Genomic DNA, 21259 nt, shown 5'->3' with positions numbered 1-21259 from the left:
TCCCCTGTTCCCTGGCAGGCCATCCCCCCATGCAGGCCATCCCCTGTGCCCTGGCAGGCCATCCCCCCATGCAGGCCATCCCCTGTGCCCTGGCAGGCCATCCCCCCCATGCAGGCCATCCCCTGTGCCTTTGGCAGGTAAGACCATAGATATTATAAAAAATAGATGCCTCACTGGCCGTTGCAGTTCATTGGAGAGACGTGTATCCCGATAAAGGCGGAAGTGCAAATAAATATTTGTACATTTAAAAACTGTGTACATTGGTGACTATAACTATAATCTACAAAATCGTGAGTTGGTACTCGTCAACTAGTACCAACAAGGTCGACTAGTGGATTTAAACTAGTGGACTAGTTGCTTAAAGGGACACTTCACCCTTTTTGCAAAAAAATATATGTTAATGACGTTTAGAAGCTTTAGAACACTTTCCGGGGGGTCTTTATGTGGTTTTAGATATTTTAGATTGTAGCAGTGAGCACAGTGTCTCTGATGTCATGGACACTGGTCTCACTACCTTCCTGGACTACAATTCCCATAATTCTTTGGTGCACTGCTCCTCCTTGTGGATAGGGGGAGAGCTGTCTTACTGAGACAAATTGTAGTCCAGGAAGGAAGTGAGCCCAGTGTCCATGACATCAGAGACACCGGGCTCACTGCTACAATCTAAAATATCTAAAACCACATATTACATACATAAAGACCCCCAGGAAAGTGTTCTAAAGCTTCTAAACGTCATTAACATATATTGTTTTGCAAAAAGGGTGAAGTGTCCCTTTAATGCTCTCCCTGGTTCTCTTGTTCTCCAGGCGTGCGAGCAGCGGGAGAGCTGTGGTCCGATGAGTGCCTCCTGGCGCTGAGCCAGGCCGTGTCCAACCGCATGCTGCGCGTGAAGGTGGTGGGGAAGCGCGACACCACCGCCCTGCTGGCCATGGTGGACAGCAGCAGTGACCCTCACACCGACGTGGCCGAGCTGCTGCTCAACCTCCGCCTCGCCGCGCCGCTCGGCACGGACACTGACGGCCACGCCCACAGTAACCACATGACTCCACACATGTTTAGGGCTGTCACCATTTACACATTTAAGTTTACGATTCATTGTCACACAAATAATTGTGATTTTAAATCTAAAATCCACTTTTAAAAACAAATTACCATTAGTTCATAGAGAGACAGATGTTGCACAATAGGAGTCCTTATAGCAGCATATGGAGGGGAAAGGGTTGGGGGACATTGGAACATATGAATAAAGAATACAGTTCTGTTTAACCAACAATAACTGCCATTAGACTATTTTGCACCACCACCACCACAGAGGTTGTGGGTGCGAATCCACCGTGGTGCAACCGGCTGGCCTCGTGTCTTTAAACACGCTACAGTAGCATTTAGCTGTACATGGTAGCCCTTCCTGGGAGCTTTGGGTCAAATCTCACTTCTGTCTTTTATGCAGCCAATTCTGCAGATGCACAAAATGGCGTTGAAGCTGCACCAAAACCCATCGTCGCACGCACTGCAACTCCGCCCATTGACGCACGCCCTGCAACTCCGCCCGTTGATGCACGCCCTGCGACTCCGCCCGTTGAAGCACGCCCTGCGACTCCGCCCGTTGAAGCACGCCCTGCGACCCCGGCCATTACAGGTACATGGTACCTTCCCTGCAGGCTAGGGCCTCAAGGTCGTTTGTTCCCATAGGACTTATGAACAAGCAGGCTCCGTCTCAGTTCCGTGCATAAAGTGTGATGTGATGCCTCTTGGAACTATGACTGGTGGCCTTCTGTTGACATTGTTTCTTTATTGTCTATGTACTGTGTGATCTGTTTGTTTCCATATTATGTTTTATGTATGTCCTGATGACTGCTGTGCACAAAACAAATTTCCGAAAGGACAAATAAAGTATCTATCTATCTATCTATCTATTGAAGCACGCCATGCAGCCACGCCCGTTGAAGCACCACGCATCAGCGCAGCTGCACCTGTCGAAGCACGCCGTGCGACTCTGCCCGTTGAGGAAGCGCGCTGCGCTGCACCTCCCACACCCGTGGAGGCCCCGCCCCGTGCCGAGGCCGTCCCGGAGGCCCCTCCCCGTGCCGAGGCCGTCCCCCCGGAGGCCCCGCCCCTGCTGTGGTACTGTGCCGAGCTGCCCAGCGACGGCCAGGCGGTGCCGGTAGTGGGCAGCGTGGCGGAGAACCCAGGAGACTTCCACTGTTACCTGTACAACCCCGAAGGTAAACACCTCTAAAGTCATAGTGCATCTATATAGACTAGAGCGTCACAGTCCCGCCCCCTTTCAAAACGACGAGTGGCCCAGGAAAGGATTCTCCATTCATTTTCTCCATAGGCTTTTCAAAACGTATTTATTTAAAGACCTTATAAGCGCCGTACGAAGCCAACTCTTGTCGTGACAAATCATGACAACACACAATATTTTGGACCAAACAAATAATTACAAAGATGAAAAACAACAAAAAAAAGTGTTGTAACCTGCCGTTTTTTTCTACTTTCTAATTCTTTGTTTGGCCCGAAAAATTGTGTTTGTTGTCATGATTGGTCACGACAAGAGTTGTTTTTGTCCGCGGCGTAAACTTCTTTAAATAAATACTTTCTGAAAAGTCTATGAGGAAAAACATGGTTCTATTTCGTCCCTGCTGACCGCCAGAGGCGGTGCTTTAAGCACTGAATACGTCCCTTCGCGCATGCGCAGTCGAGTATTTTATACCAACAATGTCGGTTGACCCCGTGATGACCCGGAGTCGTCTATAACTTCCGGCAGTCGTCCGGGGCTCAGTCCCTAATTTCTTCTCGCTTTGCGCAAGTTGTACATAGCACAGAGTTCTACAGCAGAATTAAACTGCACGATAACAGAACTATTGCTTTGCTACTACTAAGTCGCCGGTAGTCCCGCGACCATTGTTGGTCGGAGCTGTGACGCGTGCGTTCGCCCTCCAGGGACTGCGACTTAATACTACTATTATTGTATCGTTTTCGAGTGGAGCTGGGCTTCACATCGTCTTCTTTCCCCGTGGGAACAAGGTAAGCAGACAACCCCTGTTCGCATAGGCTGCGTGCGCGCTGCTTCCCTGCAACACACACGGTCGCGTGCTACAAACGGCGACCTGAGCGTCCCGTTTTAGCACCCGTCAAAGTTGAACGGATAGCTCGTTCTCTTTGACAGCTTACGCTGTCTTGTTTTCCCACGAAGGCTGCGCCGCAGTGCTGGTGACGGCAAGCGTTAGCACTACCCGCTCCCAGCACGTGAGTCGACGCTAGTATTATTTGTTTACTACTTACCTATACTACTTATACTTATACTACTTATACTTATAAGTGTACTTATCTACTGCTATATTACTCTGCCTCTCTGAGCGAGTCTTTGCTGGCACTGGCCAGCTATATAGCACCGCCGCGTGCTACAAACGGCGACCTGAGCGTCCCGTTTAGCACCCGTCAAAGTGAACGGATAGCTCGTTCTCTTTGACAGCTTACGCTGTCTTGTTTTCCCACGAAGGCTGCGCCGCAGTGCTAGTGACGGCAAGCGTTAGCGCTACCCGCTCCCAGCACGTGAGTCGACGCTATTATTATTTGCTTACTACTTATACTTATACTACTTATACTTATACTTATACTACTTATAAGTGTACTTATTTACTGCTATATTACTCTGCCTCTCTGAATGAGTCTTTGCTGGCACTGGCCAGCTATATAGCACCACCGCGAGGTTACGTCAGTAACCCCGGTTATATGAATTGGCTTGACTGATTTAGTCACTTGTTCTCAAATAGTGTACTTTAATTTCGGCACAGAGCCATTGCCACTTTATAGGTTGGTTTTTCTGAAATTATATATGTATAACTATATCATTATATATATATCATATATACTGGTCTCTGCTAGAGCACCCCTTACCTGGCATAGGCGGCGTGCGCGCCCCCTCCCTCCAGCTAAGCGGCCTTTAGCAGCTACAGTAGCCTCTACTGGCACAGGCAGCGTCCGCGCTCCCTTCCTACCAGTTTACGGCTCCACCCCTAGCGACCACTAGCGTCCGCGCTCTGGGCTACATCTGCGGGTTTCCAATGGACGAACCCCGCCACCACCTGTGCACCTCCTGCCAGGCTCCTCTGCGGCCAGAGGATGGGCATGACCTCTGCCCTGGGTGCCTTGGCCCCCAACATCTGAGGGAGGCACTCGGTGACAACCCATGTCACGTGGACGCAGGAGCGTCCAATCTCTCTCGCCGGTAATGAAGGCTAACAAAACCCTCCCCGGACAGAAGATACGTTATCGTTTAAAGCGGCGCTATCCCCGCTAAACAGACGTTCATATGATATCATATACTTATCATGGCATAACCTCCTGTGTGTGGGTAAAGGCTGCGTTCGCGCCGCCTCCCTGCTCTGCATACGAGGTCTGTTCGACTGTGAACGCTAGCGCTTATTATAAGCGACTATAAGACTTGCCGAAGGATAAGAACACTGTCATATTACCTTCGTTTGTTAAACACGCTACTTTTTAAGCTTTGTTTAGCCCCTGCTGGTGATGGCAAGAGCCTTGCTGGCCAAAGCCATATACCGATATTGGCAGCATTCAAGCTTAACTGCTTTTGCGAATAGCTGTATTGTTGTTATTATCAGCCCGGTACAGGAGCAGCTTCCTGCGTCCTCCCAGGGTATTGATGTTGCTACCAGTATAGTTTGTAGCAAAATAGTATTAACAGTTACTGGTGTACATAGCCTGTCTGGTTGTTAACCCAGCTGGCCCCCAGTAGTGGGCCTAGCTGAAGCTGCTACCAGTATGTCTGGAGCTCAAAGCTCCATTAACAGTTTTTTGCATATACAGTGGGTGCAACCTGGTTTGTTCCCACAGGTCGGATTAGTGCCCCTGGGTACCTGTAGGTCCTATTAGCCCAGCTGGTCCCCAGCACAGAGTATCTGGCGCTGCTGACAGCGTAGCTCACAGCTGCTACCAGTAGCTTAAAGTTAAAGCTGTTTATGAACAGGCTATAGCTTGTCTTGTTTTTTAGTAGCCTAGCTGGTCTCCAGCATAGCTCTCTAACTGGCGCTGCTACCTGTAGTTGTAGCCCAAGCGCTTATTATACTATTGAAGATAAAAAGCTATCTGTATATAGCTTGCCTTACTGTTTGTTGGCCCAGCTGGTACAGGGCAGGCAGCGTATGCGCTCCGCTCCTCCAGCATACGGCCAGCTTGATGTTACTTACTACTAATCGTTTGTTAGCTCAAGCATTTATTAACAGCTATTGGTGTATAGCTTGTTATGTTCATTAGCTGCAGCTGATACAGGCAGCGTACGCGCTCCCTTCCTTCAGCAGGTGGCCCCTATCGGTGGAGCTATCGGTTGTAGCCTTTTCTCCAAAACTAGCTTGTGTCGGTTTATTTAACCGAACCTGGCTGGGGTAGGCAGCGGTAGCGCTCCCTCCTCCCAGCATGAATGCGTAGTAGTGCACACGTGACTAGTGTATTGGAAGTGTCTTTTGTTTCGCTCTGGACTAGCAAACATAAATAATAATGCACTGGAGTTTGGATAAGCGTCATAGTGCCGTGATAAACGGTCACATAGGAAACACTACAGCTGCTACATAGCAGCGTCCAAACCTTGACTGAAGGCTACTTTATTATCATAAATTATAAGTAAGCCTCCGCCGGGGGTACAGGTAGCGTAAAGCTCCCCTCCCCCACCGCGACCATGCAGGTCGCACAGTCTATCTAACAGCAACGTTTGTGTGCTGTTTCTATGATGCACTTTACATCTGGTTGAATCTCAAAGTGCTGCAATGAGCATTTGCATAAACGTAAATGCATATTCACATGCTGCGGCAGGTATAGCAGCATTCAGTTTTTCGATTAAGTCATTATATGCCGATCTAAGTTAAAGCCTCTGCTGGCACAGGCAGCGTACGCGCCCCCTCCCTGCAGCATATGGCCAACACCTAGCAAACCAGTAGCGTCCGCGCCCTGGGCTAGTTGGGACTGGTGTGCACCGGCCGGTCCAAAGGAACCGGTGCCACCACAACGGAGAGCACCCACTTTCGTACCTCGAAAGCCTCTGCTGGTACAGACAGCGTATGCGCTCCCTCAAGCATATGGCCAACACCTAGCAACCAGTAGCGTCCGCGCCCTGGGCTAGTTGGGACTTGTGTGCACCGGCCGGTCCAGAGTAACCGGTGCCACCACAATGGAGAGCTCCCACTTTTGTACCTCGTGTGAAGCTCTCCTTCAGCCGTGAGCCGACCTTGGTCCTGCCCCGTGTGCCAGGAGGAAAAGGTCTGACCGCTGACTACAGCAGATCCGAGAGGGCTCAGCTATCTGCAGAGTTGGCCCGCATGAGGGCCATGCTCACTTCAGATAACACCTAGGCACCTCGGAGGGTGCCGAAGCGCCTACCTCTCCGATGCCACAACTGACTCGAGGTTGATGTGCTCTCCCCGACAGCTTAAGCTACGCACTTCCATGACTATGAGGAAGATGCAGAAGGCGGTGCCTCCCAGGCATCAGAGCCGGCCTCCCACTTCTCAGCTCATGCGCATAGCCGTGGAACGCATACTAAAGCAGGCAGTCGGCTCCTCCAAGCGCCTTCTTCTTGCTGTCTTCGCCGTCCCCCACGCCTGTACCTGAGACAGCTACAGGCCTGCCGGGCGAACGATCAGGGCCCTCTCCCATCTCTATACCGATGGTGAAATCCTGGCAGCCCTGCCCTGATTGGGAAAAGTGTCCTGAGACAACCCGTTGCGACGTGACACTTTAATAGATTTGAACGCACAAGGCGATAAGGGCTGGCCTGGGTTACATGCCAGCCACCAAGCCTGTCATTGCATCCCTCATTGTGTTCCCCAACGAGGCCCGGCGGCAGAACGCTAGGTGACCTCGACCCCAGTGCAGGAGCACAGACAACCTGCTCACTGGGGCCTCCCGTTCACACTTAATAGTGGCAACGTTAATACTGGCTCAGTCACCTTTGGTGTGTCACTGGAGGCATTGGCGTCATGTCCTCAGAGCGTGGGCGGCTGATGTCCATCGTATCTCTAGCCCGTCGCCAAGTCGGGTTTTCACAGTCAAGCTTGACTGATGAGCCTAGGCCAACTCTCCGTAGTCTCCCTGAGGAGCCAGGAGCACTAGGTGGTTCAGCCGGGCGAGAATCGCCGGAGCGAACCATCCAGGGGGGGAAGACCAGGCTGCAGCTTGCAGGCCTACGACACATCCCGCCTCCCAAAGGGCCGAGCTCCAACATTGATGAAATCATCTTGACTGCCCTCGGAGCTCGCGTATCACCGCCGGCCCACACTAGAGGCCAGCGTGTTCCCTGGCGTCCCACGCAGGGACCTGACTGTGGCTGTGACTTTCCGGGCTGTGCAGTGCCTTCTGACGCCAGCCCCCCATATCCGGCGGGTCAAAATGGCCATTATCAGCAACATGACGAGAGCCCTACTATCAGACCAGGAGTGATGTGTCCTCCTGCCCAAGGGCGCAACAGAGGCTGTATATCCTCAGTCACACTAAGGGAAGTCCGATCTACATACTTCCTCGTGACGCAAGACAGACGGGTGTCGACATGTCTTGAATCTGATGGGACCCATATGAAGTTTATGCCAGTCTACTGGGCCGAACACGGCAATGTGCTGGAGCGGCAAGTGGTGCGCTCCGCTCTATAGCACACATTCTCATACTCATGGGACCTTAACCGGGTACTGGACGCCCTGTGCGGGCCTACCTTCGAACCCTTGGCACAGGCAGAGCTGAAGTGGGTGTCATGCAAGACAGCCCTTCTCCTGGCCATTACATTGGCAAAGCGTGTCAGTGAACTGCACGCTCTGTCAGTCAGCGAATCATGTCTGAGGTGGAACGCAGACGGCTCGGGGGTCACGCTGTGGCCAAACATAGCATTCCTCCCGAAGGTGCTGTCGCAGGCTCACCTCAACCGGCCTATCAGGCTGGCTCGATTCAACCCCCCACCTGGGGAGCTGACAGACAAACTGGAGCTGTTGTGCCCAGTCCGGGCCCTGAGAGCCTACATTGAAGCTACTGCACGCATCAGGCGAGCAGAGCAGCTGTTCTTTTGCCATAGTGGTGTGAACAAAGGCGGCGCTCCCTCCAAGCAGCGCCTGTCCCACTGGATTGTAGACACAATCAGCCACGCCTATGAGGCAAGTAACCTCCCCGTACCATCAGGGGTACGGTGCCACTCTACAAGGAGCATTTCCACATCATGGGCTGCCATGAGAGGGGTGCCCTTGGAGGACATTTGTGCCGCCGCCTCATGGGCTTCGGCAGGCACTTTCTCAAGGTACTACAGGGTGAATGTTGCCACTCCCCACCCAGTGGACGTGGCCCTCTTCCCCGAATCCTCCGGTTCTACCCTTTGAGGTCTGTAATCAGGATTCCTCGTGACTTGGCTGGTATAAGTCATTCAGTGCTTAAAGCACCGCCTCTGGCGGTCAGCAGGGACGAAATAGAACGATAGTTACGTATGTAACTACGGTTCTATGAGTCCTGAATGACCGCCAGAGGCACTCTTGTCACTCAGAATCCTCGTGTTCTCGCGAGAAGATTCTGTAGGGACTGAGCCCCGGACGACTGCCGGAAGTTATAGACGACTCCGGGTCATCACGGGGTCAACCGACATTGTTGGTATAAAATACTCGACTGCGCATGCGCGAAGGGACGTATTCAGTGCTTAAAGCACCGCCTCTGGCGGTCATTCAGGACTCATAGAACCGTAGTTACATACGTAACTATCGATTTATTTTCCGGGTCTCTCGAGGGGGTGGGACTGCGACGCTCTATAGCGCCTTTATCCAAGGCGCTTTACATAGATTGTGCATTACATTCACCCACACATTCGTACACCGATGGCGGCGGAAACCATGCAAGGCACCAACCAGCACATCAGGAGCAATTGGCGGTTCAGTGTCTTGCTCAAGGACACTTCCACACTGACTCTGGAGGAGCCAGGGGTTCTAACTGGCGACCTTGTGGTTACCATCCAGCCACTCTACCCCTGAGCCACCACGGCCCTGTTTGAGTATCTTCCTAGTATACTTTGTTGAGCGGGGTCCCACAGGGGACTGTACTGGGTCTTCTTCGCCACACAGATTTGGTATGTAGAGGATTTTCCCTCTACACCAAATCTATTTGAACTTTGTGCAACGTACTGTACAGTAGTTCATATTTTCAGCAAAGTAATGAACCCATCAAAACCAGGAAAGCATTTGTATCATTTTAGATTTTAGTTATATTTATACTGTGTATATAGCAACATACTGTAGGTTTTTTCTTTTTTTAGGATTTAGACGGCATTTCATTGCTGTCAGGCAATTGTACAAGCTTGTACCGGTACTTGTTCTGCTATTTTTTGTTTTAATTCAAATAAAGAGTACATTTCATCATACTGTGTGTGTGTGTGTGTGTGTGTGTGTGTGTGTGTGTGTGTGTGTGTGTGTGTGTGTGTGTGTGTGTGTGTGTGTGTGTGTGTGTGTGTGTGTGTGTGTGTGTGTGTGTGTGTGTGTGTGTGTGTGTGTGTGTGTGTGTGTGTGTGTGTGTGTGTGTGTGTGTGTGTGTGTGTGTGTGTGTGTGTGTGTGTGTGTGTGTGTGTGTCAGACCTCCAGAAGCTGGTGAACCTGGGGTCTGAGTTGCAGCAGCACTGTGAGGCAGACAGCGCCGCCGTCAGGCCCAGAGTGGGAGAGCCATGCTGTGCTATGTTTGCTGGTGAGACCAAAATGATGGCCAACACTTGAACAAAGCTACGTCCTCATTTGTTAACATAGAACAGCACATTGAAAGGGGTGTGTGTGTACTGGTACTTACCAAGGTGCTTAAGTACCAGCGTCTTAAGGATGCTATTATACAGCTTGGCTACAAATGTAAACTACTTGTGTTCATATTTGGAAGCCTCGGTAATGTCCATAAATCAGTCGTGAGGGGCCTGCAGATTGCAGGCATGCCCAAGCCGAGAGCTGATCAGGCATCGGCAAAATTCGGTTCAGTGTCTGCAATAATTGGCAGTCGCCATATATGGAGAAGGCGATGCTTTCTGTGCCTGTGATCTGTACCTGAAGCACTTGTTGTAGAGTTTTCTTTTTCAAGTTTGCGCATCCACTATTGTTTGTGTTCAAGAAATCTCTTGTAAAATGTGAATGCAAATAGGGCTGTGCGATATGACGATATATATCGTATTTTCGATAGAAAATGTCTATCACGAAAAATAAGCTATATCGTTTATATCGCCGTTTCGCTTTACCAGTGTTTACGGCAGTATTTTACGTCACAGCGCGTATATACAGCATGCCCAGCAGCCCACCGCACTGAAAACGGTGAGCCAAGTAGCCAACACGACCACAACACAAGCCGAGGAGCTTGCAGCCTTGCACCTAAAAGAGGGGCAACGTCTTCCATTGTATGGAAGTGGTTTGGATTACATGAAGGGAGATGATGGCTGACGAGATTCACTAAGGGCACGTTCGGAAATAACACACCGGAGCGCACTCATCTATCAGTTTGCATTGCACAGTGCGTCGGTGCGTCCAATGCGCTATTTCCGAGACTTCCCTCTTACCTGTGCAGTCCTCTGCTGCGTGTCCGTGTCTGTCTTGTTTTATTGTTCCAAATAAATTATTCCATTTGAAAAGTCCTTAATTCAGCAACAGCTTCCAACAACAACAACACAAGACGCTAACTTAAGTTGGCATCATCAAAAAAAAAAAGGAAAAGAAAAACCTCCACTTTTCCCATATACGCACAGCTGGGCATGGAGAGATGACGACACGGTCGCGTTCTCTCTCTCTATCGCCTGTAGTCAATTAAACATCGTTAAGCTTCCCAACGTCTTTAAAGGAGAATTCCATACTAAAAGGCTTTCTTACCTTTCTTTGTAGTTGTTACGTCCCCACCAAAGAGGTCAATGTGTTATTTTGTGCAAAAGCTCCTTATTGGCTATTTCCCCTACCATAAGCCCTACATGAATTGCATTGAATTGAATGGGGCTATGGGGTGTTATGCTAATTCGCTTATTTCCATCGCTCAAAATTATAATTTATTTGTATATATCCTCTCTTCATAATGTAAATAATATCCCAAGCGGCACACTTTACTGCTTCTTTCGATGGAAATAAGTGAATTAGCACAACACCCCATAGCCCCATTCAATTCCCATTCAATGCAATTCATTGAGGGCTTATGGTAGGGGAAATAGCCAATAAGGAGCTTTTGCGCAAAAAAACACCTGGACCTCTTTGGTGGGGACGTAACGACTACAAAGAAAGGTAAGAAAGATAAGAAAGCATTCTAGCATGGAATTCTCCTTTAACAAACTAAACTATAACTACAACAGAACATTTTGATTCCCTATACAGAGCTTAAAATGAACTGAAACAACTAGTGACAAACTGTGACATGAGGTATTTATTTTTTCCTTAAGCCAATTTAATGCAGACAGAGGCCTGTACTTCTGTGTCTGAATGGGAACGTCTTATTTCTTTGTTTTCTTTTTAATTGTCATAATAATAATTATTAATAATAATAAAACTTTATTTGTATAGCACCTTTCATGACATGAAATGCAGCTCTCAAAGTGCTTTACAGAGCAATGGAGAAAAAAAGAAAAGCAAGGCAACGCATTAAAAAACAAGCAGTAATGCAATACAGTGAGGACATGAATAACAAAAAATAAAAGATCAATTAAAAGCAATGTTGTAGAAGTGGGTCTTGAGCTGTGCTTTAAAAATGTCTACAGAGGCTGAACAATTGAGTTCAGCCTCTAATTATTATTATATATATTTTATTTTGTAATATTTTTGTACTTGCTTTGGGCCTGTCTGTGCATGGGCAGGGCATCAGTATTATATTCATATAATTAGACTGGATAATGTGAATTTACATTGCAGCATAAGTTTGATTTTAGCATAAGTGTTCTTTTCCTGTTTTTTGAGTGGTGCAACCACTATAGACAGCTATGTGTGTGTCCCTGTCCCTTTATCCGAGCACGGAAATAGCATAATTATTGTCACCACCAAGTGTCACTGTTGTGCAGCCTAACACACAGACAGAGGCCAGGGAGGAGAGCTTGTACAGTACAGTACAGTACAGTACAGTACAGTACAGCCCAAGTACAGTAAAGTACTCGACCTGAACAAAAATATTTTTTTTTAGATAAAAAAATAGGTATCGTAAAAAATATGCTATATCGTGAGTATATTGTTATCGTGATAAAATAAATTCTATATCTTGATATGTGATTTTGTCATATCGCCCAGCCCTAAATGCAAATAAAGATGTTAAATGTGTGTGTGTGTGTAGGTGATGGCGCGTGGTATCGTGCCATGGTCCAGGGTGTGTTTGAGGACAAGGCGGAGGTGTACTTTGTGGACTATGGGAACAGCAGCCTGGTGGAGAACGTCCACCTCCGAACCATCACGCCTGATCTCCTCACACTGCCCTTCCAGGCTATTCGCTGCAGCCTTGCGGGTACGTGGTGATGAACAGAAAAGACATATTTGGCTTATATGCCTTATACTAGTTACGCCCACATACATTTAGCTTTTTAAAGCGTGCTTATATATTTGAAGTGGTTGCTTCAAATATAGTGTATATTTTTATTGTTTACTTTTACTGCATATGTGTTTGTATATTTGTGTTTGAAGTGGTTACTTCAAATTATTTATATTATTTATATAATTTTGTAATATCTACTGCCTATACATACTGTATAGGCCTATATTAAAGTGATTTTATATATAGTTTTTATATTTTATTTATGTTGCTCATGCCACGGTTGTACTAGCCTTACAAGATGTATCGAAGTTAGTAAAGGTGACTGATCGTGCTTCCCACTGTTATAAAAACACACTGTTTTTGCAGTGGTTTATGGCATAAATGCCTTTCATGCGGAAGGTTGTGGGTTCGAACCCTGCCTGGGGTTGACATCAGCAGAGAGGGCACGCGGTCGCAATGGGTTCCTAACGCCAAATCAAATGTGTTCAGATCTGAGCCACGTCTCCTGAGGAGGAGCAGGACAGTGTGAAGCATGTCCTGGACGTAAAAAACCCCTCCACTAATTGGTATTATTGAAGGGGAGAAATAATAACTTACAAAAATAATTAAAAACATATGAGTTTAGAGATATCATAGTAGGAAAAGTGGCTTGAGGTTTAGGACAACGTTTAGATTAGGGTCAGAGTTTAGGAGTTCATGTACAGTGAGTAAACATGTCAAACGTGTGTGTGTCTGTGTGTCTGTCTGTGTCTCTCTCTGTCTCTGTGTGTGTCTGTCTGTCTCTGTGTGTGTCTGTCTGTCTCTGTGTGTGTCTCTGTCTCTCTCTCTGTCTCTCTAGGCGTGCAGCCAGTGGGCTCTGAGTGGAGCAGTGAGGCCATATTTAGGTTCCAGTCTCTGATGGCTGACCTGGCGGTGCGTGTGGTCTCCGTGTCCGAGCGTGGCTACCAGGTGGATCTGGAGAGTTCTGGCCACAGCGTGGCCGCCTCTCTGATCACCGATAAGCTGGCCACAGCTCCACCTGCAGGTGAGTGTCTGTCAACACACACAGACACACACCCACCATGTGTTATTTGTTTCGTATGTTGAGCTGTGAAATAATTTGACTATCATTTGTTTGTGACACTGTAGCCCCTCCCAGCACCCAGGATGTAGTCCCTCCCAGCACCCAGGATGTAACCCCTCCCAGCACCCAGGATCTAGTCCCTCCCAGCACCCAGGTTGTAGCCCCTCCCAGCACCCAGGATGTTGTCCCTCCCAGCACCCAGGATGTAGTCCCTCCCAGCACACAGGATGTTGTCCCTCCCAGCACACAGGATGTAGCCCCGCCCCCTGAAGTGACATCACCACCAGGTCAGTCAGTAGTTCACTGGTTTCTCAAAAAACTGTGTTCAGGGTTCTTTGAGGGGTTCCAAATACCACAATGTCTAGTATGCCAGTATGGCCATATTCCAACGTCCTGATAACGGTTGATTTGGTATATTTAATACAGTGATAACGGTTTGATTTGGTATATTTAATCCAGTGATAACTGTTTGATTTGGTATATTTAATCCAGTGATAACTGTTTGATTTAGTATATTTAATCCAGTGATAACGGTTTGATTTGGTATATTTAATACAGTGATAACGGTTTGATTTGGTATATTTAATACAGTGATAACGGTTTGATTTGGTATATTTAATCCAGTGATAACTGTTTGATTTGGTATATTTAATCCAGTGATAACGGTTTGATTTGGTATATTTAATCCAGTGATAACGGTTTGATTTGGTATATTTAATCCAGTGATAACTGTTTGATTTGTTATATTTAATCCAGTGATAACGGTTTGATTTGGTATATTTAATCCAGTGATAACGGTTTGATTTGATATATTTAATCCAGTGATAACTGTTTGATTTGGTATATTTAATCCAGTGATAACGGTTTGATTTGGTATATTTAATCCAGTGATAACGGTTTGATTTGGTATATTTAATCCAGTGATAATGGTTTGATTTGGTATATTTAATCCAGTGATAACTGTTTGATTTGGTATATTTAATCCAGTGATAACGGTTTGATTTGGTATATTTAATCCAGTGATAACGGTTTGATTTGGTATATTTAATCCAGTGATAACGGTTTGATTTGGTATATTTAATCCAGTGATAACGGTTTGATTTGGTATATTTAATCCAGTGATAACGGTTTAATTTGGTATATTTAATACAGTGATAACGGTTTGATTTGATATATTTAATACAGTGATAACGGTTTGATTTGGTATATTTAATCCAGTGATAACGGTTTGATTTGGTATATTTAATCCAGTGATAACTGACCCTGCAGGGTGTTTCCCAGCGGACTGGAAGGCAGGAGAGCTTCCTCTGGACGAGGTCTTCCAGCCTCGTGTGGCCGCCGTCATCAGCCCCTCCTTGTTCTACCTGCACGCCCCCAGCCAGGGTGAGAGAACATGCACGCACGTTTGTATCACATAAGGAGACTTTAGGACGGTGACATTTTGTACAACAAAAATAATAATAAAACTTTATTTGTATAGCACCTTTCATGACATGAAATGCAGCTCAAAGTGCTTTACAGAGCAATGGAGAAAAAAAGAAAAGAAAAGCAAGGCATAAACATAAAAAAAAAACAAGAGCAGTAATGCAATACAGTGAGGACATGAATAACAAAACAATAAAAGATCAATGAAAAGCAAGTGTGTAGAAGTGGGTCTTGAGCTGTGCTTTAAAAATCTCTACAGAGGCTGCCTGTCGAAGGTACAGAGGGAGTTAGTTGATTACATGATTATTTAGTAGATATTTTCCCCTCCCTGTTCTTATTCACCTTGTCCTATTTAATTTCCCTGTACAAACAAAGAGTGAACTTGTTGTTGTTGTGTGCAGTTGGGATGGAGGAACTCCAACAGGTGATGAGGGAGCTGGCTGTGTACGGCAGCACCAACCAGAACCAGGGCCCGCGTCTGGGTCCAACTCCGGCCGTCGGGGCTGCTTGCTGTGCACGCTTCACAGGTAGGAAACAAACTGCTATGCACTCTACATAAAGTGAACAACAGTTCTGTCTCTCCCTCTTTCCTCATGCATTCATTATATCTGGTGATGCAAACCACCTCGACGTCCCCAAAACCATACTCCGTACATGGGGTGACAGAGCTTTCACCTTTGCTGCCCCAACCCTGTGGAATGCACTCCCTAAGGCACTCAGAGATGTCCCCACCCTCCAAACTTTCAAAACCACCCTCAAGACCCACCTCTTCAATATTGCCTTCCCTAGCTAACCCTTTTCACTGTCTTTTAATGTTCTTTAGCTTTTAGTATTTTTTTTTTTTTCCTTTTTTCTAATAAAGTTGTTTTTATTTGTTGTTACATCTGTAAAGCCCCCCCATGTAAAGCTTGTCTTTGGGTATTCAGAAAAGCGCTACTGTATATAAGTTTGAGATATTATTATTATTTATCTCTCTCGCTCTCCCCCTAGTAAGATTAGATTCAGGTGGTTAAGGTTGTGATTTTCCTGTCAAGGACCCCCACGTATAAATAATGATCTGGTGCCACCCACATATAGAACAAATATGGGTAAATCCACTTTCCACAGCACTGCCACTCAAGTGTGGAATGCCCTGCCCCCTTCCCTCAAAACAAACAAATCACTGGCTTCCTTTAAAACCGGTCTGAAAAATCACCTATCAATGTCAGCGGGTCAAAAGGAGAGAAGATGACTGCCCAACCTCCCATACCCCCCTCCGAGTGATTTATTTATTTGTATTTAGATTTTTTTGGTACTTACACCTGTAAATAGTTTTCATGTTTTTGAGGTATCTCGATTACTGTCAACATTGTATTGTGAATGAATGCATGGGACCCGAATGGAAACAAGACCTCAAGGTCTTTTTTCGGTGCTATCCTTTTGGATAAATGTGCCTTGACTGTACCATGTACTTTTTTGCATTTGTTATTGTCTAATAAAATAATCAATCAATCAAATGTGCTTTGATACCAGGTGACAACAACTGGTACAGAGCCGTGCTTCTGGAGGCGACAGACGCCGACGTCATGGTCCTGTACGCCGACTACGGCAACACGGAGACCCTCCCCTCCTCCAGCATCCTGCCCATCCCCCCACACCTCCTGCAGGTCCCCGCCCAAATCGCCCGCTGTGCACTGACCGGTAAGTGTGGAGGTGAAACCATTGATTCGTTTGATCTGTGATTATCATCATAAAATGTTGATAAAATGTCTTAATAACCATTTTAACCTGGAGTCCCTATTATGTGATGTTCCTTATTTTTTCATGACAAGTTGCCAAATGATGAATGGTGAATGCTCATTAGATATCTGAATCCAGACACATTTCTTAGCATGTCAAAAACGGCGGTCCAAAAAGTAATCGTCATTCACATTTTGGGGAGAGTTGTAAATGGCGACTATGACAGATGTCTAAATATGATCGCGCAACGCTTGCTGAAAAGAACGCATCTTGTCTGTAAAGCGTTGTATAAACCGTCTTGTCTCTTACCATGCAGGCCAGGAGCGTTTCCCCAGAGTGTGGCCGGCACATGAGCGGGACATGTTTAAGACCCTGCTCTCCGACGTGGTCACGGCCTCCGTGGAGCACCGTGACCTCTCCATGCACCTGCTGTCCGTCACCCTGCCCCCCCACATGGGCGGGGGGAACCTCAACACCCTGATGCTCGACGCACTGCAGTCAAGGGCAGAGACGACTCCTCCTCCCAGAACCGACCTCGCCCCCGAACCACAACACGCCGACGTCGGCACATGCGCCGTGTCTGGAGCGATCCCTGCTGCGCCTCCAGCTACAGAAGTAGAGCCCGTCCAGCCGGCCGGCAGCACAGTCACCACAGCTAATGCCCCACCGGAACCGCTGACCCACAGCGCTGATGGCGCCGCTATTAACGCCACGGGGTCGCCCATAGAACTGGAACAGCTGACTGGCGGCACCGATGACGTCACCTCAGGGTTGGTGCTGCTGGAGTCCACAGAGGCTGCTGTTATAAACGGTTGGTTTATGTCAAAACTCGGAACATACAGACACTAAACAGTATCTTATTTAAACACATCCCACACACGGGGACTGTGACACTTTAGGTTAATAATTGCATGCGCGCTCGTACACAGCGCACACGCGCGTCATGAGCCTTACCATTTAGAGGTGGGACCCATGCCCATAGCATCTATAAATGGCACCTCAAACTGCGTTTCTTATTGTATTATATTTTATTTTGTGTTCGCTATTAGTATTGTTATTTTACTTTGCACTGTCGAGGAGAAAAAGGCCGTATAGACCTGTATATATGGGATGAAACAATAAGAAATGCTTGTATGTTTGGACGTTGAATTACACAAGCTAAACAAAAGCCTGCTTGATTTCCTCTGACCCCAGGAGCTGTCCACAGGCCCGTCTGCTGCTGTGTGGAGCTGAAGACCAAGGTCAGTGTCATTCATCTCATTATTATATCATATCTTAATATACTTACTATGCTGCATATTACTTTTATACAGCCAATCATCCAATATTCTGCATTGCCTAAAAAAATATATAGATTTTTTTATTACATTGGTGATTTACACCTGCATATCGTGTTAAACTGTTCTGCATGTTTCAGCATTTTCAGTTCAAAATCTAAAATAAATATATATGTAAAACAGATTCTGTAAGGTTTAACCGATTAAAATCCGAAATGACACAGATGCTTTCCCAGTTCTAACGTTGAAGAACGGGACATTGATTAGAGACCCAAATAAACAGTGTTTTTTTTTCCATATTCCCTTATTCTTTCCCTGTTCTGTTTGGGGAAACATGGTATAAGGTCTAATATCTGTGTTCTTCCAACAGATATCTCACCTGGAGCAGCTAATGGAGATGCAGCTCTGCCTTCTCACAAAACTGGAGAAGCAAGTCAAAAATTGCTGAATTTAACCTTAAACCTTAAACCCTAACCTTAAAAAGGTTGTAATATGAATGTACAATTCATAGTTCATGCCACGTGTTTAAAAATGTTCCAGAAGAGTTAGGTGTTCTGAGATTAGTTGCATTTTCAAGGTGAAAGTTTTGTTGCATTACATTTATTAATAATTTAAGTTTTGTATCAGGAAATACCTGAGTTTGCACATGCCCCATTCTTTTGCAGGGCACTGTTTGTCTTTTTTTATAGAGCACAGTACTACTAATATTTTGAGTTTTTTCCCCACATTAAAATTATGTTGTGTGAAAAAGGCATTGAGTAGATGTGATGTTTTTTTCCTTTTTGAAGGTCTGTTTTGTGGAAATGCTTTCGAGTAGACGTGATGTACAGATTGAATGATATTGCTCCACTCAACCCTAGCTTGTGGTATTGCATGAAATCAGAATGAACTTTGGATAAAGTGCCCCTCGGGCACAGGTCTCCACCAGGGCAGGTCAGGATGTGGCCTCCTGGTGGCGCTATAATAGGCCAATGTGAAAAGGGTGCCATTTCTTCTTACGCATTGGATGATTTGAGGCACTTTGTTCCAAAGATGTGTTTTGCAAAAACAAACAAAAAACATCCTCAGCTTAGTAGGAAAGTCTGATATTTATTCCAAGATTACAAAAAGATTATGTTGCCATTAGGGCTGTCAAAGTTAACGCACTATTAACTAGTTAACTCACAATTTAACAGCACTATTTTTTTTATCGCGCGATTAACGCACTGTGAAGTTTGACAGAATGGTTGAGAGACGCATGGCAATTTTACACTGAAGAGTTGAATAATTGTTAAACAGCTGCATTACTTAAGTTAATTTAAGTCTACACAATTAGAAAACTTAGAAAACATGTTATTTTGATCAACATGGCCTGTTATCTCTCTTAATGGTACCATTGGCCAACATCAATACAGTTCTTTAGTTTGGGTCTGGAAGGCTAAATGTCATCAAATGGTGGTCCGTGGCTCAAATGCAGAATAAATAATGGACCTTGATATGAAAAATCTTGAAAACCACTGATTTAAGGTATATTTAAAACGGATAAAAATATGCGATTAATTTGCGATTAATCAGTTAACTATGGACAATCATGCGATTAATCAGATTAAATATTTTAATCGATTGACAGCCCTAGTTGCCATATACTGTACATAGCAACAACCCAAAGATTGGATTCCCGTGAACACTTGGCCGTGGAAGTCTACTGCATGTGTTGACATTTATTTGGACATTTAATTGTGGCCAAATATTCTGTCATAGGGTTTTACCTTTTTGGCTAAATGGTAGTCTGGTTAAAACACATTCTGGGCGGGAACCCCTTTTGGTGTTTTAACTAAGCATTATGTTATACTTCAGCTATTTTTTTAAACAAATCTTTGAATATAGGCTATATTCTTTCAGAAGACATTTTTTTGGCCTAAATGGGTTTAAAATGGGTTAAAAAAGGCCAAATGTGTCTTAAGTACTTTTTTTTTTTTTTTTGGGACTGGCTTCACTGTAGGGGCACTGGACCTTGCCCGGCCAATAAAGCATCTCACCTAATGTCATTTCCATTCCTTACTTTTCAGCATTGCATTTCACATATAATGCATTAATTAACAGTCTGTCTGTAATTATTAATTGCACACAGTCATCACAGCCAGGTTGTTGTCACATAAAGCAGATATACAAAGTGTAAGGGTTGAGCACAGAACTAGCCTGTATGGGCACCTAAAAAGGTGAAAGGCAAATGAGCTCTACTAAGGGGTAGTTCACCAAAACACATTTCAATCAATTACTCAACCCATACATTTAAATGCTTTGGCAATGTACACTCATGCCAATATAATATTTACTTGTATCTCAATGTCGTCATACAGTTTGCGTAATGCAATCACATCTGTGGCCCTTTTAACTGGAGTCAGATTTAACAGTTTGTTCATGTGGGCATTAATTATTAGATCTTTGCGCCCAAAACGACTGGTAAGCATTTTAATGGGATTGTCATAATTCTGGTCTGATAAAGCCAATCCCGCGACTACATAGCCGCTGTGCCACTTAAGAATGACTTTAAACATGTGAATTTATCAGACTCGTGTTTTTGTCTATTGCTGTCTCAAATTCACTCCAAAAGCTTTGCCATTGACTCACATCTCCAGTGAACTCCAGTTTGACGGACTGTTGTCTTGTCACTGTATTTCCAGAGGCCGTGCAGCATGGATGCGATTTCTCCTTCCTCATTTCTCCTCAGAATGTATATATATGTATGTACATAAATAATACAATAATAATACAATATAATAATAATATAATATAATAGTAACAATTTTATTTAGGCTACACATACACAGAAATGTTTGGGAACCAGTGATGACGCCTATTAGGCTATAATGTAAATTCCACAATCTATTTTATCTTTCTGAATAAAAAAATATCCAAATATGTGTCAGAAAAGAAGACCTCAGAGCTGTTTAATAAACATTTATTGACTGCCTCATAAAAAAATAAATCATAAAAAATAATGATTTGGTCATAAAAAAATATACATTGGAGGGTGCAGGGGGCTCCAGGTCACCATGCAAATTGCAATGCACCACTCTGATGTCATCCCCGAATCTGATTTGATAAAAAAAAGAGGCATCATTATAAGAAGCAAGCTACAATGCACATCACAATTTGCTGTCATGTCATCATGAGTAATTGAAACATGTTTGTTTGGGTTTGTGTGTGTGTGTGTGTGTGTGTGTGTGTGTGTGTGTGTGTGTGTGTGTGTGTGTGTGTGTGTGTGTGTGTGTGTGAGAGACGCAACTTGGCCTGTTGTAGC

At 45.5% G+C, this 21259-nt stretch overlaps 1 protein-coding gene across 1 annotated transcript in view; it reads left to right on the top strand.

Annotated features, from left to right (window-relative positions):
* Positions 1-18634, top strand: part of LOC310866975 (tudor domain-containing protein 1-like) — a gene marked incomplete at its 5' end in the record, with an annotated part of 32939 nt that extends 14305 nt beyond the window's left edge. Inside the window, 13 exons of the mRNA XM_083776769.1 lie at positions 807-1031; positions 1448-1636; positions 1920-2222; positions 9604-9711; positions 12298-12465; positions 13331-13516; positions 13621-13842; positions 14825-14938; positions 15382-15507; positions 16493-16660; positions 17016-17510; positions 17894-17940; positions 18347-18634. Coding sequence (XP_083632895.1) covers positions 807-1031; positions 1448-1636; positions 1920-2222; positions 9604-9711; positions 12298-12465; positions 13331-13516; positions 13621-13842; positions 14825-14938; positions 15382-15507; positions 16493-16660; positions 17016-17510; positions 17894-17940; positions 18347-18424 — 2429 coding nt within the window. The 3' untranslated portion in view covers positions 18425-18634. The remainder of the gene's footprint in view (positions 1-806; positions 1032-1447; positions 1637-1919; positions 2223-9603; positions 9712-12297; positions 12466-13330; positions 13517-13620; positions 13843-14824; positions 14939-15381; positions 15508-16492; positions 16661-17015; positions 17511-17893; positions 17941-18346) is intronic.
* Positions 18635-21259: the final 2625 nt, after the last annotated feature.

The sequence above is a fragment of the Protomyctophum parallelum genome (assembly GCF_964188405.1).
Source record: "Protomyctophum parallelum genome assembly, chromosome: 11".
Taxonomy (NCBI): domain Eukaryota; kingdom Metazoa; phylum Chordata; class Actinopteri; order Myctophiformes; family Myctophidae; genus Protomyctophum; species Protomyctophum parallelum.
Note: the sequence above shows the minus strand (reverse complement) of the source record. Positions and strands in the feature narration are given on the sequence as shown.